Source organism: Phacochoerus africanus, chromosome 1 (genome assembly GCF_016906955.1).
Source record: "Phacochoerus africanus isolate WHEZ1 chromosome 1, ROS_Pafr_v1, whole genome shotgun sequence".
NCBI lineage: Eukaryota > Metazoa > Chordata > Mammalia > Artiodactyla > Suidae > Phacochoerus > Phacochoerus africanus.
Window position 1 is genome coordinate 76,633,639 of NC_062544.1, and position 17,063 is coordinate 76,650,701.

Below are 17,063 nucleotides of genomic sequence, written 5' to 3' on the forward strand. Positions count from 1 at the left end.
CTGTATGAACATGAACTTAAAGAGTTAACACTTGGCTCAACACCCCTCATGCTATCACTTCTGTCTCAAGCAGGTCCTGGGCCATGATCCAGGGAATGTCTGGGCCTCTTCACAAATCCTTAGAAGCAACTGGGGCACTCCCAGAAATGTTTCCTAAAATCTCCCAAGTCATTGAAGTTCAGCATTCTGGACTTCCTTGGGCTAATGGGGTTTAGCCCCAAGGGCTCCAGGGGTCCTCAGGGCTAGACCAGCCTAAGCAGGACATCTGACACTTGCTACCCAGACTCAGATCCTGCCACCATACACCAAAGACAGGAGGCTGGCACACCGCAGCCATCAGTTTTACTGTTTTATTAGCTGCTGTTCCGTAGGCAGCACTTTAAGCATCAGTCTTCACCATCTCCAGGTAAATTCCCTGGCAGCCTGTCTTTCTCCTCATGTGGCCCTGGCCCAGTGTGTATATACAACTACAAAGCCCCTCCACTTGACAGGGGCTTAGAAGGAATCCTGAGTAACTCCAGGCTTAACAACTGGAACACGCTGGGGAGAGACAGAAGCAAAAGGTGCCCTGAGCTTGCACCGTTTACAGAAGGATTAACCAGTCACCTGCCCCAGAATCCAAATGTTACCACCCAGTGATTTCCAAGTAAGGCAAACAGCATGCTAACTGGGCTGGGAGAGCACATCCAGTCCCCCATCTGTCTTTAACACATTAAAAGCTGGGCATTTTAGAAGACAGTGACTTGCAAACATCCCCAAACTCAGTTCCATTTCTGAGCATCCTGTGAAGGTTGCTACAGGAGAAGGGCTCCGTGACACGCCTCTTCCTTCACAACACCACTCACTGGAGAGTGTGACTTATTAAACAAGTATTTTAACAGCTTTACCTAAGAGCCTCGTTTGAAGCCGTCAAATTTTTTTTTTTAATGTAGATAAAACTAAAGTCCGTTTTTAGTGCAGGTCTCTAGAAAAGAGAAACTCTCCTTAGTTCCTAGATGAAGAAAATACCTTTTTATACCAAATATTCATGAATGAATCAACTAAAAGTTTCACATTATTTCATGGGGGACAAAAGAGACTTAGAGCGGTTTATCCATTTAGCCACTACAAATCACTCTAAAGGCAAAGTGGTCTAGAATGTGGTTAGTATAATTCCAGCAATAAAAGCAATAAACACCTAGAGACGTATGAAGACGAATGTGATTTTCATCGCTCTGAAGCATCCTGATCACGACAGCAAGAAGTGCTGCTGAGGCTCTTCTAGGCACATCTACTAGAAAGTTTCCTTACAAATTAATCACAGGAAAATCAGTCTATTACCTTGTGGTTTTTTGTTTGTTTGTTTTTAAGAAGGGAGAGGGAAGGGAAGGTGACCCAAATAACAATACTCAAAACTAGTCACTGCTGCTCAGATCACATTTATGTTTAAGTCAGGAGGCCATGAAGAGGAACACAGGGACGATGATCTGGCAAAGGAAAACAACTGAAGGGAAGTGGAGGAATGACTTTCAAAGATGGACAGAACCACACTCCTTCTGAGGCAGCTACAGTGAGTCAGACACTGTGCTGGGCGTGTGCATAAATAATCTTACTTAATACAATGATCTGAGAAGTACAGATTAGCATCACATTTCGAAGATCAGAAAACCCATCCAATTAAGTAACCCGGTCACTCCATCTGACTATGACCCCATGCCTTCCTGGAGGGCACAACTCTCTACGCCCAGGCACATGCAGCCCTGTGACTGTCAGCAGAGGGGCAGCCAGAGGCCACCTTCACTTGCAGAGAAGAAAACACAGAAGAGATGGACAGGAAAAGAGGTGGACGGGGGAAGGGGAGGAGGGGTGGGACTGTTTAGATCCCTCCAGAACTGTAACAGCAAACTATTAGACTCAGATATTAAGTACCAGCAAACCTGCAAGCCCCCCAAAATTCACACACCATTAACCTACTGCTGATGATCACTGATCCCATTGTTTGGTTAAAACCAAAGCAAGCTCCCACCTCTGAGGCTCCAGGGAGGTAGCCTCGCTCTTTATCAGTCACTGCTGGACCTGGGTGCCCATGGAGAGCACTCTCTCTGACGCCACCTCTGTTTGAACCACTGTAAAATTCTCCTGTGTCATCACATGGCAAACACATCAGGTAAATGCTAACCCCACCTCATTTTTTTTTTTTTTTTTGCTTTTTAGGGCCACACCTGCTGCATACAGAAGTTCCCAGGCTAGTGGTCAAATCGGAGCTGCATCTGTGGCCTCCACAGCAGCTTGCTGCCACGATGGATCCTTAACACACTGAGCAAGGCCAGGGATAGAACCTGCATCTTCATGTATGCTAGTCGGGTTCGTAACCAGCTGAGCCACAATGGGAACTCCCTAACCCCACCTCTCTTATTCGCTCATTAACCAAGGACAAGAAAATGGCACTTCCTGCCACCTGGAATTGTAACTACAGAAGCAAATCAAGGCAATGAAGTGAATGGACTGTGCTCAGTGGTTGGAGGGTTGTCACTCTACATGCTGAAGTATTTATGAGAGAAAAGAGAGGATGTTTGGGATTTGTTATATTTTCTGGGGGAAGGTAGACAAGATTGGCAGAAGCTGATCCTCACTGGAGCTGGATGCCAGACCCATGACTGTCTGTACCAGGATTCCCATGACAAAGTTTTGTGTGTATTTTATAAGCGATCCAAAATATACCTGAAATAATATTTTTATAATATCAATGAAAGGAAAAGTAATTTTTAAATATTTACAGTCGATGTGTACTTCAAAACCAGAAGCAAGTTGCCAAAGTTATATACAGAAGTCCAACTATGTAAAAAAAATTTTTTTTAATTTTACTGAAGTATAGTTGATTTACAATGTCATGTTAGGGGAGTTCCCATCGTGGCTCAGCAGTTAATGAACTCTCAACTAGCATCCAAGAGGACCAGGGGTTTGATCCCTGGCCTAGCATAGCAGGTTAAGGATCCGGCATTGCAGTGAGCTGTGGTGTGGGTTCCAGGAGCAGCTCAGATCCCACGTTGCTGTGGCTGTGGCGTAGGCTGGCAGCTACAGCTCCAATTCGACCCCTAGCCTGGGAACCTCCACATGCTGTGGGTGTGGCCCTAAAAAGACCCCCCCACCCCTGACAAAAAGTTGTGTTAATTTCTGCTGTACATCAAACTGACTCATTTATATATATTCTTTTCCATTATCACAGGATATTGAATACAGTTCTCCACGTTTTTTAAAAGATCACCTGGATAAAATTCAATTCGTTTTTCATTAAACTACATGACAAGCATCATTTTGGGTGGCAGGAATTTATTTATCTTTTTACATTGTCCTTTGTATCTATTTCTTTTTCCATCATTAGCTCAGTACATGGCACATAATAAAAGCTCAGTAAGTGGTGGCTATAAATGATGTTATTTATAAGTGGCAGTGAGCCGTAAAAAATTTTTTTTTAATTTTATTGAAGTATAGTTGATTTACAATGTGTTAGTTTCGGTGTATAGCAAAGTGATTCAGAGATATACACACAAAGACACTCACACACACACATATATAATATATAACATATATATTCTTTTTCATATTCTTTTCCATTATAGGTTATTACAAGATACTGACTAGAGTTCCCTGTGCTATACAACAGGTCCTCATTGTTTATTTTATATATCATAGTGTTTATGTTAATCCCAAACTCCTAATTTATCCCTCTCTCCCCTTTCCCCTTTAGTAACTGCAAGTTGTTTTCTATGTCTGTGCATCTATTTCTGTTTTGTAAATAAGTTCACCTGTATGTAAATAACTTCTAAAATTCATTCCAACTCCATGATTTCAATAGTTCAACAGTCAAGAAAATACCAGAGTAGGAGGAAAGGGAAATTCTTTTCCATAAATTTAGCCAGGGACCCAGTAATGTCTTACTGATGATAGGATGTGATCATTTCCTTATTTTCCACAAAGAATACCCTACAGAAAAACCCAAGGACTTCCTCTGAAGGTCAGACCATTGACACCAAAACTGATTGTCATCAGCCACAGGGAGGATGGGTTACAAAAGCACAATGCTGTTTCTGTGGCTGGTGCCAATCTAAAGAGGTCAGGGGAGTCACAAACCATGTGTTGGGGGAGGGGGACCTGTGACAGTCACCTCAACCTCTAGAATCCATTATGCTGCTGTCCACCATCTTTCAACATTCTCTGGCATACCATGATCCTTACAGTTCCTATTTATCTATGGAATGACCGAGTCTCCTTATCTATGGTATGACCGAGTTTCCTTTTATAGATGCTCATTTGGTCACCTAGGAAAGTCTTCTTCATTCTCCCACGTCAATCATGCCCTCCTTCAGCATCTATCCTTCTGAAAAGAGGATTACCTATTCCTCCCAGGAAGCACCCCTCCAACCCCCAGCTCATAATCCCTTATTCCTGGCTTGGCCATATCCTTGGATTAGGGCAAAGTATCAGAGTAGATTTCTATTTTCTAAAAATAATCTGAACAATTACATGGAAATATTAATGTAAGGGGCAGGGATTTTTCCACCAGTTGACAGCTAGCTCTGTAAGTAAAATCACAATACTACATTTCCAGAGCAGAAGCAAAGATTCTAAGCTCTTCGAGGAGACACACAGGCCAATTCCTAGTAAGAATGCCTCACTTCAGGGTTCCCCGGAAAATAAAGCCTTGCCTATGCCTGCTGTTCCTCAGCATCTACACTAAAAACCCCATTGGCTGTCACAGTGGAGTCGCCACCAGGATTTAGGTTCCCAAACTCGATGTCTGTGCCTATTAGCTGGTAAAGGATATTAATGCCCCTCGAAGTTCACACACAAATCAACAGAGCACTTTGAGAGAACTGAAGCTCCGCACAAGAGAGAAACTGCACCCCACGTCTGAACTTCAGTCCACTGGGTCTTGGTACCAGAATCATCAACCAACTCTGCTTTCCTTCTCCCTCGGGCACCACCTCTAATGCCCCAGCCTGGTGGACATCCCTCCCACCATCACCAAACAAAGCTCTGACTCAGAACACGTCTCTGCTCACCCCTCCACCCAGGAGGGTCCCAAAAGGGAAATGTGGAGGAAGACTGATTTTAATGTTATTCTGCTTAGTGAACCTGGAATCGAGGCTCCTGAGAGCCGCTCTGGACAGAGCCGTGCTGCCCTCTTGAAGAGTGAGGACCTACCTGGGGATGCAGGCCAGGTAGGAGATGAGTCTCCTGAGGTCCTCCTGTCGTATTCTGTCGTGGTTGCTGCGGGCCGGGAACGTTAAAATGGGACCTCCTCGCTTGTCTCTGCCACCTGGAAGCAGATATGTGGAACAGGCTCAGGCAAAACCAGGACAAAGTGGCCCCTGCAGGCCACCCAAAGCCCACGGCACCACCCACCCGCTCAGCTAAGCTGGGCCTCCATCCCTGCAAGCGGGAGGACCACGTGTCAGGCCAGAGCTTTGTCTCAGCTGAGACCCGAGGGCATGTCACCCCTCCTAGGACTTTGAGGTCAAAGCCTGAACTTGGCACATCACATAGATGGAAGGTGTCACAGAAGGCCCTGGCCCCTTCTTCCAATGTGTCCGTGTACACGGCCTTCTTTCACCTTAAACCACTGTCCCCCTCATGCCCACTCCCTCCCTTTCTCTGTCTCTCCTTCTGGACATATCCCTCTCCTTCCTTCCCTCATTCTAAGCGCTCTTGTTACTACCAACCAAATTGGGTTTTAAAGCTTGAAAGGGAAAAGTCAGGAATGGTCTTCAAACTCTGCGCTTACCATAACCTGGGGTCCCAGGGCCTCTCCCTCTCTCAAGGGCAGTACCCGACCCCAATGGTCAAGCTTTCCCACTCTCTCACACAAAGCCACACATAACAAGGGAAAACAAACCAAAAAAAAAAAACGGAGTTTCCCAGTGGCGCAGTGGTTGAAACTCAGCGCTTTCACCACTGCAGCACAGATTTGATCCCTGGTCTAAGAACTAACATCCCACATCAAGCCACTGAATGCCTTTGGCCAAAAATAGTTGTTTTTCTTTTTACTTCTACACCTGTGGCCTATGGAGGTTCCCAGGCTAGGGGCTGAAATGGAGCTGCAGCTGCCAACCCAACACAACAGCCACAGCAATGCTGGACCCTTAGCCCACTAAGTGAGAACAGGGATCGAACCCACATGCTCATGGAGACTACGTCAGGTTCTTAACCTGCTAGCCACAATGGGAACTCCTAAAAAAAATTTTTTTTAAAGAGAAGAGGAGTTCCCACTGTGGCTCAGCAGGTTAAGAATCCAACTAGTATCCATGAGGATGCAGGTTCGATCCCTGGCCTTGCTCAGTGGGTTAAGGATGCAGTCTTGACACAAGCTGCAGCATAGGTCGTAGACGCAGCACAGATCCCAAGTTGTGGTGGCTGTACCATAGGCTGGCAGCTGCAGCTCCAATTCAACCCTTAAGCTGGAAACTTCCATATGCCACAGGTGCGGCCCTAAAATAAAGAAATAAAAATTTTAAAAAAATAAAAAGAGAGAAAGAGAGGGAGAGGGACTGAGACTGGCATTCCAGAATTTTAAAGCAGAACTAAATTAGCTTAAGAAACTGCTATGTTTATTTTATTACTTCTAGCAGGTTTTTTAGAAAAGAAAACTTTGTTTTCTAAGTGTATGCGCTTCATTTAGTTTTACAGCTCTGGTTATCTCCTTTCAGAAGTACAGCAAGAAGGTCTCAGAACTCATGCTACACTATGAAGCTCAATTACTGTTCCATCTTAATTATTCACCTTGTCAGAAGAGGTAAATGAAAAAGCAAACAAGCAAGCAAACAAATAAATCCAGATTCTTTACTTTTAGAATGACAAAAAAAAGTCTTAAACAGAAGATGCTGGTATTTTAAAAACACATGGATCTTTACACTTTCCAGGAAGATTAACACGCCCTCGAAACAGCAGTGAAACCTAATGCCCATTCTGAACACTTACACTGACCCACAGGTACTGCAGTCATGCAGTTCAGAAAAGTATTACATTATTCATAAGTCCAATAATTCAGGTATTAAATGGGACAACACTAAATCGCAGCTGACACATGCTAGGTATGGCACCAAGTGCTTTACACACACTCTCATCTGATCGTCACAATAATCCTGTTAGATTTCCTCATGTCAGCTTTATCATGAAAGACACTGGGGCTCCAAGAGTTTAAATACAGACAAAGGGACAAGGCTAGCATGTCACAGCAGGGTCCTGCACCCTGGCAAGAACTTCCATAATTTCACACTAGTGGCTTTAGTTCTAAGTAATAAAAATACCAGAAGGACCACTAAATGATGGGTTCCTAGGCCTTTATTATGAATGAAAGGTACTATGAAAAGGGAGAAGCAGTAAATGATGGAATGTCATCAGGAAATAATATTTTAAAACATTGGATAGTATTTTTAGGGAAATATCAATGTCTCCGGTTTTGGGGAATACCTCTTGTCCCCAAGATGAGAGAGGTAACAACTGCAGTATTTTATTTTATTTTATTTGCTTTTTAGCGCCACACCTACAGCATATGGAAGTTCCCAGGCTAGAGGTCAAATTGGAGCTGCAGCTGAAGCCTATGTCACAGCCACAGCAATGCCAGATCCAAGCCATATCTGTGACCTACATCGAGATTTGCAGCAACTCCAGACTCTTAACCCACTAAAGTGATGCTAAAGATGGAACCCATCCCCAAAGGTAATAGTCAGGTTTTTAACCCGCTGAGCCACAACAGGAATGCCTATAGTATTTTTCAAATTTTCCAACACCATTCTTTCTCCCCAAAAAAACAAAACACAATCTTCTTGATCAAAAATATTATATACATCAACACATATTACAGAAACCTGCATTTTAAGAAATACAGTATATCTGTATTAAAACATTTGCCCCACTTTTGGTAAAAAGAATACCATCTCACATTTTTCTGGACCACCATTCTGAATTTTTTAAATGCAACATAATGTGTGATTCAACAGGGAGGCTAAATGCTCATGACCCCTGCTCCACTGTCCTACCTCTGGGATCACGGTATCTCCCAATGGGAGGGAGATGGACTCCAGCATAGCCATGAAAAACAAAACCTAAAATCTGCCCATTAGGGACACCCCACCAGAATCAACAGGTGTGCACACTGCATGTGGCCATGCAGTTCTCTACAAGAGTGAGAAGGAACTGCAGTGTGTCCAGAAGCTCTGGCTGCCTCTGTAATGGCTTCATTGTCATCTAGAGATGCCCCCCAAGCTGGTGGCACTGATGGGAAGTCCCCTGGGACCTGCTGACAAGCTCATCCACCAAACAGGCTCTCATTTGTCTCCTAGAAAATGCTCACTTAAACTTGAACTTGAATTTTAAGATGGGGGGGGGGATCATTTTGCCTTTTCCCCCTTCCCAGAAGAGTTTCAGAAAACTCACCAGGATAATTTTAAACTTCATCAAAAATCACTCATGGGAGATCCCGTGGTGGCTCAGTGGTTAACGAATCCGACTAGGAACCATGAAGCTGCGGGTTCGATCTCTGCCCTTGCTCAGTGGGTTAAGGATCTGGCGTTGCTGTGAGCTGTGGTGTAGGTTGCAGACGCGGCTCAGATCCCGCGTTGCTGTGGCTCTGGCATAGGCCGGTGGCTACAGCTCCAATTTGACCCCTAGCCTGGGAACCTCCATATGCCGTGGGTGCGGCCCAAGAAAATGGCAAAAAGACAAAAAAAAAAATCACTCATGAAGTAAAAAGTGACATATTCTTCACTAAATAATTTAATAATTTGTTTTCACCTGCTAACCTCCCTGCACAGAGACACACCTTCCAGCCTGTGCTGTGTCACAGTCAGTGACAGGCAGCTGCCAACCACCCATCTGAGGATCCTTTCCAATAAGTTTAAAAAAAAAATCTTAGAATTGATGAAATGTATTCATATTAGTTTAGACGAACATTGTCTCTGAACCTCAAGGAGCTTAAAAATCAACTCCACAAGTGTCTGTTTATATTATATTCTCTAAGATTTAACTTGGTGCCAGTATCATGGAAGGTACACAAATGAAAATACTGGAGTTCCCATTGTGGCTCCAGCAGGTTAAGAACCCAACATAGTGTTCATGAGGATGCGGGTTCAACCCCTGGCCTCACAGGGTAGGTAAATGATCTGGCTGTAAGTTGTGGTGTAGGTTGCAGATGTGGCTCAGATCTGCTGTTGCTGTGGCTGTGGCATAGGCTAGCAGCTGCAACTCCAATTTAACCCCTAGCCTGGAAACTTCCACATGCCAGAGGTGCAGTCTTAAAAAGAAAATACTAACCAAGTGAGATGAAGCAGAAAAGCCACAAGTTCACGATTCTTGTTCATTATCAATAAAAATAAGAGACGCTTCAGCTACCAGGTACACTCCAATGTGGCTGATGTCAACACCCTGCCTCAAGGTGAGGCAGGCACGGCAGAGGTCAGTCCCACTTTATAGAAGGGAAACTCAGCGCCTTAGTTCTTACAATGAAAAGGGCAGGAAATCCACTTCCTGCACCTACCAACGTCACAGGATATCTACGCATGAGGGAGTTTTAAAGCTTCTGGACCTCTGTGTGTCTGGAACCGGAAACCAACAATTCATTAAGGTTGTCTGCTGATCCAAATGCTGGGTTAATCAAAAAACAACAACGAAGTGAAGTTTTTGTTCATAATGACACTGTTTTGCTTTCACTTCTTAAAAAACCTGCCTCCTCTCTGCCATTCCTCCCTGCATAGCACATTTCATTTGTTTAAGTCATCCATCACCTTCCAGCAACTATACCCTTTACGCATTCTTGTCTGTCTCCCTTCCAGAATGGAAGCCCCCAGAGGCAGGCTTCTGTGTTCATTCACTGACATCTGTATACCCTCAGTGCCTAGTAACAGGCTGGCAAATAGAAGAGATTCAATCAATATTCTCCAAATGAATGGATTCTTCTTTTATGTTACAAACATAAGTAATACAAATACCTACTATCGGGTATCAGGAAGTTAAAATGGAAATGCCTGATGAACATTCCTATAGAAACATAGATGCAAAATGAACAGAGCTTTATTTTAATATTAGAAAGAAAGCTGGGAAAAGGGCCTACAGAATAGATCTATGAGACACGCCCTTCCTTAAACCCAGTGGCACTCACTTCCTTCTTAAGAAAGGGAACTTCAGGGGACCTGGTCTCGTGTGCAGTGTAGCCCAAAACCGACCACAGAAACAGCTAGATTCAGAGTCACCCTTTTATCTTTAAATGAATTTCTTTGACCCAAAGAAATTCAACTCACATTTCACCCAAGAAGAATTAACTTCTTTTTCCTTTCTTTTTTTTTTAATTGAAGTACAGTTAAGTTACAGTATTGAGAATAAATTTCTTTTGTAAGAAATGCACTCTTACTTTGAGAAGTATTATGTAAATTTCAATGAACCAATACAACACTACAGATCAATTATACTTCAATTAGAGAGAGAGAAACAAAAATTTTCAATGAACCAATTTTATTTTTCTGGGCTTGACCCTCATTTGAATTTCTGGTTTAGAACACCACTGAAAACAGTTCTTTACTCCACGCTGAGGAACAGTAACTCACTAATCATGAAGAGCAAACTTTTCCAAAGGAAAGCTCTGAAAAAGTGTGGTCTGTAAAGAGAAATTTATGGCTACTATCTATTATGTCTGCTATCAACCAACAAAATTTTGCTAACAGGGTGTCCACTGGGCCCCTGCTCAAGGCCAACAGCTGGCCAGCCTTGACCTCTACATGCTCACCAGCCCGGTACCTCGCTACTGGCTAGTGTTGAAGATGGAAATTTGCTTACAGAATCCTGCCAGTGAAAGGACCTGGTCCAGCGCCTGAAGGCCTGCAGCGGAACCTGGCCTTCCAGTCCATCATGACAGCCTTGCACTGTGCCAGATGCCAACAAGAATACACAAAATGATGAGAGGTCCCCCTTTCCTTCCCAAGAAATACAGAATTTTCTGTAAAGACTGAAACAAAGAACTAGGGACAGTGGTCCCAACACTTAACAGCAAACATCTGGGCAACCAAACCCTACATTCGGATCAATCCCCCACTTAGAGAGGTGACTTTCACCTTGACCTCTGCAAAAAAAGCTGCTCTAAAACAGTAACTCTGACGTCCATCAATCGGCACCTGCTAAGGTGTAGACACAGCAGTTACACACAGCTATAGGAAGGACAGGCAACTCCATAGGGACTGCTATACGCTGCTGCCTAGGATGTTGTTCAAGGTGAGAGAAGTAAGGTGGAGAGAATGGCGCACACATAATACATTACTGCCTGTCTGGGTGAGATGAGACTACATGGATGGAGAGAGACAGAGAGTGCTCTTATTTTAAAAGTATAAGAACTAAACCAAAAACTAAAGGAAAGCAAAAAAGGTTACTTATTAGATAGGGAAGGTACAGGGTAAAGGAGGAGAGAAACTAGACCTGCTTTGATCACGCCTTATCTGCAACTTCTTTTTAGTTTTTAACCCTCAAATGAGGTACAAATTTTACTTAATATTGAAGCAAGATTAGGTGGTTGCTTTTTTAAGCCTTAAAAAAGTAAAGTGAGACAAATGATCCTGAGTTTCAGGTTGGAAGGAACCTGATCCACTTGGGGAGGAACTATTTTGTATGACTTTAAAACATAGTAACAGGGCTATACATTCCTGGTGGCATATTCGTTTAGGACAGCAAAAGAACAGAAGTATTAAGTTATTCTGGCCACAAAATAGGAAATACTATAAAACTGTGTACCTACTAATTCCATTTGCTAACACAACTGGTACAAGTCCTATCATCTGTGATATTTCAAAACAGTTCTGAACTGACTTACTGCAGTGCAAAACTTCACTCCCCACTAAAGACATCCAACTTTAATTAGCCTTGCATAATTTAAGGTGTCAGTAAAGACTCATGATAAACTCTGAAAGGTTGACTTTGTTTCTTTGATTGGTTGAAAGAGAAATAGTTTAGTTTTGACAACTTACATAGAAATGCCATCTATTAATATATTCTGTATTAAATGCTTAAGAAAAGAAAGAGCACAAAATAAAAATCATCCAACTTAGCCGTTCTTTACCTGCCACCTCCACTAGCTCACAAGCTTAATGAGAAGAAGGTGGAACAACACAAAGTTTAGGAACAAAAGAAAGGACAGAAGGAGCAGGTGTCCTCATCAAAGCTGTAGGCTTTAAAACAAAACAGTGACCAATGTGTGGGATCTGCTTTTTTTAGGCTTTTCTTACTGAAGCCTCCAATACTTATAAGTAGGTCTTTTAATTAGTATAGCAACATTAAAATCCACCTGTGAACTAGTCAGGAGTTCATAAAACTGGCATGAGCCCATATTATGCAGTTCATCAGTAAATGATTAGAAAACAGCCAACACTACTTTGAAAACAGTATATTGAAAACAAACGGCTGTTTCTTCCTTTCATTTTTTTTTTTTTACCATGGTTTTCCAACAATCTAAAGCACCTTTGTCTTTTCATGAATTTCTTACTCTTCTATTAACCTTCTATTTTGAAGTAGATACACTTGAGTAAAATCATCAAACTGTTTTAACAGGAGGCCAAGAAACACTTTTGGACAAAATGCAAGGTAAGCTGAGCAGAAACACCACAGGAAGCTGCATCCCAAATACATATCAGTCCCTCATGCTAAACAGACCCACGGAACATATAAAAGTAGTCAGCAGTGTCACAAACTTAAAATAAAAATGTGTTCAAGAAGAGACATCAGATCAGCAGAGTATGCCTGACTGAGAAAGACAACAATTTATCAGGGAAATACACCCAGGAAGGCTATCTAAAAGCATGTGACAGTCTACAGATTTATTTCCTACTAAAACAGGGCAGGAAACTGTAAACCTTTGTTTCGTAACAAATGAACTGGTGCTAAGAGGTGTCATACCCAATGCTGTACTGTTCATGGGGCAAGGACTCCCTGAGGAGACAAGCAAAAAAGCCCTAAAGCTCTGTGCAGAGGAGAGGGCAGAGAGTCTGTCCAGAGTCTGTCCCCACACCACAGCATGGCCAGGAGACCCAAGGACCAGCTAGTAGAGGCCAGGACTTTCAAGGTCCAGGACACGGTTTCTAAGAACTCGGGGACCAGAGCACAAGAACCAAAGGCAAGGAATTCAGGACACATCTACACATGGTCACATTCATACCCCTTCTGCTGAGATGAGAGATTTTAAGAAATCAGTTTTTGGAGTCACTGCTGTGGCTCAGCAGCAACGAACCCAACTAGTATCCACAAGGACATGGGTTCAATCCCTGGCCCTGCTCAATGGGTTAAGGATCCAGATTGCCATGAGCTGTGGCAAATGCAGTCTGGATCCTACATTTCTGTGGCTATGGTATAGGCTGGTAGCTGCAGCTCTGATTCAACCCGTAGCCTAGGAACTTCCATATGCTGCAGGTGCAGATCTGAAAAAAAAAACAGAAAAAAAAAATCAGTCTTTTTACCTAAGTGTGATAAAACACCCAAATGTTTGTTAAATGACAGACATGAACATATTTTCATCACCAATGCTATTTGACCTATGATGTGCCTGCCAAGGTAGAAGAAAATACCCAGGGCACTAATTTTTAAGGACAATGCTACATGAATAAAGCAGTTAAGAACCCATTAAAATGCCAATGCTTTTATGTGTGTAACAGGTGAGCCAGTTTATAGTTTAGTATTTCAGACCCTCACATTGTATCAAAGCAGTGAGAAGGAACAATAAAGCAGATTAGAAAGTTAAACTTTACCTGAAAGGTATGCAACTTTTTCCTTTAAAATTGGCAAAACATCCATAGCTTTCATTTCATCATTTTTTCGAAACCCTGAAATACATAAGGAGAAAATAAGATTACCAAGTTGCTTGAGTGTCCTTTAATTTCTGAACCATCCTAGCTCAAATCTCACCACAGCTGCTTTCTTCACACCCATTAAATCAACTGGAGAAATATCATTATTTGAAATCATTTGAATTCTTTGAAGGAAAGTCTCTGATCACAGGACTACTTCTATTGTAATGCTCAAGAATGATCTACAGACCCAGACCCAGAGTCTCCCATACCCAGCAGGCTCTCGGTCATTTCTATATTTGGTCCCCAAAAAACAGGATATGAAATCAGTCCAGGTGGTTTCAAAAATATTCATTTTAATTTCATAGATTAACATAAACACTGGCAAATAAAGCAGTAATATTGTTTATAAAAAACCATTCATGGCACACCTGAACCTCTAGGGGGAGCTCAAAGCCTCCTCCTAATAGACTTTCCAATCCAGTTAAAAATAAACATTGTCAGGGAGGAGAGCAGGGATTATAAATAGCTGGGGACTGGCCACTGCTCCCTCCTGGCTCTGTCCTTCCAGGTTTTCTGGGTCATGCCCCCCTGGAGGAATGTCACTGGTTAATGTGGTCAGATGGCCTGGTGTCACCCGCTTCACAGGATGGCCAAGGTCCCTCCTTCTCACATCAGGCCAATTCTCCCCAAGCCCCAGCATCGTAGAGGCCAAGTGGAAATACTGTGGCAAGGAGGCACGCAGCAGGCAATTTAGGCCAAGCCAATATCCATCTAAACAAAAGGAATTCTGGCAGCCCAAATACGGCTGGCCCAGCACTTCAGGGCAAATGCCCACGTGGGAGGTTGGGGTCAGACACGTTCATCCTCAGCATCTTTCTCTGGGACAGCTCCACCAGAGGTAATCTAGGTTTGGGAGGCCAGCCATCCTCATCAAAACCAGTGACTATCATTAATGGCAGAGCCATCTCTAGAAAGAACTAAAGACTGCTGCCCCATCTCTATTTTCCTGTCTGTTTTTGCCAAAACAGTACAAGGAAGTCTTTATTGAAAATACTTGTGAACTTGTATTGTAAGCCTGGGAACAACTGAAGCAAGAGACAGACCCAGAATTAAAAGCAAGAAAAGAGCTCTCAGTAAATGACGGAGCTTCCACTAAGGTGTCCCTGAACAGTTCCTGTGGACCAGCCCTGCCGCAGGTTTAGCTTATAAAACCCACTGTCTAAGGAGGGCACAGGAGGGTGACCAAAAGCACACACCAGGAAAAAGGAAATAACTTTAAAGTTCAGCCTGAGGGTGGGGTCCGGCCTAAGCCACCTGGGGCTACTAAAAGCAAGTCAGGACAGGGAAACCTCAGCAGCAAGAGGAGGAGAACCAAGAGGAGAAACTGTGGAGAGAAGGGGAGCCCCAGATTCTGTGTATAAACTTGGCCCAAACCTCTGGCTGCCTACTGAGCCAGCACGTTGGGGGCAGGTTCCAAGCAGCCCCTGCTCCACACGAAGGGTAAGGACCTAAGTCCAGACTGGAATGGCAACCACTGCAGAGCCCAGCAGGCAGAAACAAGCCCATAGACTGCAACAAAACCAGCACCTTTTGGAGGAATCTGACAGAATCTGGTCTCTACAACATATTACTGGCCAAAACAAAGAATGGGTAGATCAGTAACAATCCTTTCCATGGATGACTTAAGAACTCTGTGTTAAGGATGCAACCATGACACTGACAATCATCAGAGACTTTGTGCAAAGATGGTAGCAAACACATCTGGACACTGACCCTGAGGTCTAGGTCCAGGGCCTTGGCAGCACTACCCAGCCGACTGTGAAAGGGCTCGCAACCCAGGCCTCCAGATCGCCAGGCCGGTTTGCTTTCCAATACACCATGCTTTGTGCTGGCAGCACCCCAAGCTCTTAAAACAGTGGCTATTTATAAAAGGCAGAACAAGAGCCAAGGTTCTGCAATTTCATCCTTAAGGTTCCTTCAAAACTCTTGAATGGACACAATGTAGTCTCAGCAATTCATCACAGGTCATTGGGTAATCCACTCCATGTGTCTGCAAAGACTGATTACACCTCAACTCCAACCGAGGTGGAGAGAGATGGCAGTGGGATAAATGCAAAGAACAGTTAGGGGAGTTCCTGTTGTGGCTCAGCCAGTTAAGAACCAGACAAGTATCCACGAGGATGAGGGTTTGATCCTTGGCCTTGCCCGGTAAGTTAAGAATCTGACGTTGCCGTGAGCTGCAGTGTAGTTTGCTGATACAGCTCGGATCCAGTGTTGTTGAGGTGTAGGCCTCAGCTGTAGCTCTGATTTGACACCTAGCCCAGAAACTTCCATATGTTGCAGGTGTGGTCATTAAAAAAAAAAAAAAAAGGAATTAGGCACCAGGGCAGCCCTCACAGAGACAAGCTCATAAATACCTAGAGAAAAATGTACAGTATGAAAGACTCTGTAAGCAGCACAAAGTGCTACAGGACCCAGGCAATGGAGAAAGCAGATCAAATGACAGAAATACTGGGAAGGAGGAAGCTGTAGCTGTGATCCCAATCTACAGGTATTTGAAAATATCAGATAAGAAAATGCATGCTTCCTACTGGTCCCTCGTAGCCTATGCCCCAAGATGCCCTGGTCAGAACACAGCAGAACCCTGGGACTCTGCCAACTCTGAACTCCACCTATTTATTAACACCCCTGATAGAATGAAGGATGCTAGTTAGAGAGGCTATGTCACAGGCCATCCCACAGGAAGAATATCCTACCGATGTGAGAACAAAGTCAAGAACACAAAACTTGACAATGAAAACCTCCATCTCCCACATTCCACTGTTAGCTACAGACTCACTCCCATGTATCCTTAGTTTCTTTAAAATGTAGTTGCTTTTGCCTGTCGGTCCCTAAATTGCCCTCTGAAATTGAGACTCACAGTTCTTCTAGAGGAAGAAAGGCACATGACTCAATGGCTACATTGGTGTTGAAATGCATTAAATTCTATTGTGATATATGTACTTGCCTGAACATAGACTGGAATATAAATTCCAAATGCTTTTACCACATATTTTTGCTAAATATGTCACAAAAAAGAGATTTTTGTTTTGTTTTGGCCTAGCCCACAGCATGCAGAAGTTCCTGCGCCAAGGATGGAACCTGAGCCACAGCAGTGACAACACTGAGTCCTTAACTACTAGGCTGCCAGGGAACTCCCTAGAGAAATTAATTTTATTAAAATTGAAGATGAAAACTTCTAAAACAGAAAATAAAATTTTTAAAAAA

The 17,063-nt window shown here is 43.3% G+C and overlaps 1 protein-coding gene across 6 annotated transcripts in view; it reads right to left on the reverse strand.

The window, feature by feature from the left end:
- TRIO (trio Rho guanine nucleotide exchange factor) overlaps positions 1-13,838 on the reverse strand; it is a 229,759-nt gene extending 215,921 nt beyond the window's left edge. For all 6 annotated transcript variants that reach the window (XM_047768042.1, XM_047768034.1, XM_047768051.1 and 3 more), the window contains exons 1-2: positions 13,755-13,838; positions 5,185-5,299 (exon numbers count right to left, since the gene is read on the reverse strand). In XM_047768042.1, the coding sequence (XP_047623998.1) occupies positions 5,185-5,299; positions 13,755-13,809 (170 nt within the window). In that variant the 5' untranslated portion in view covers positions 13,810-13,838. The remainder of the gene's footprint in view (positions 1-5,184; positions 5,300-13,754) is intronic.
- Between the last annotated feature and the right edge of the window lie 3,225 nt (positions 13,839-17,063).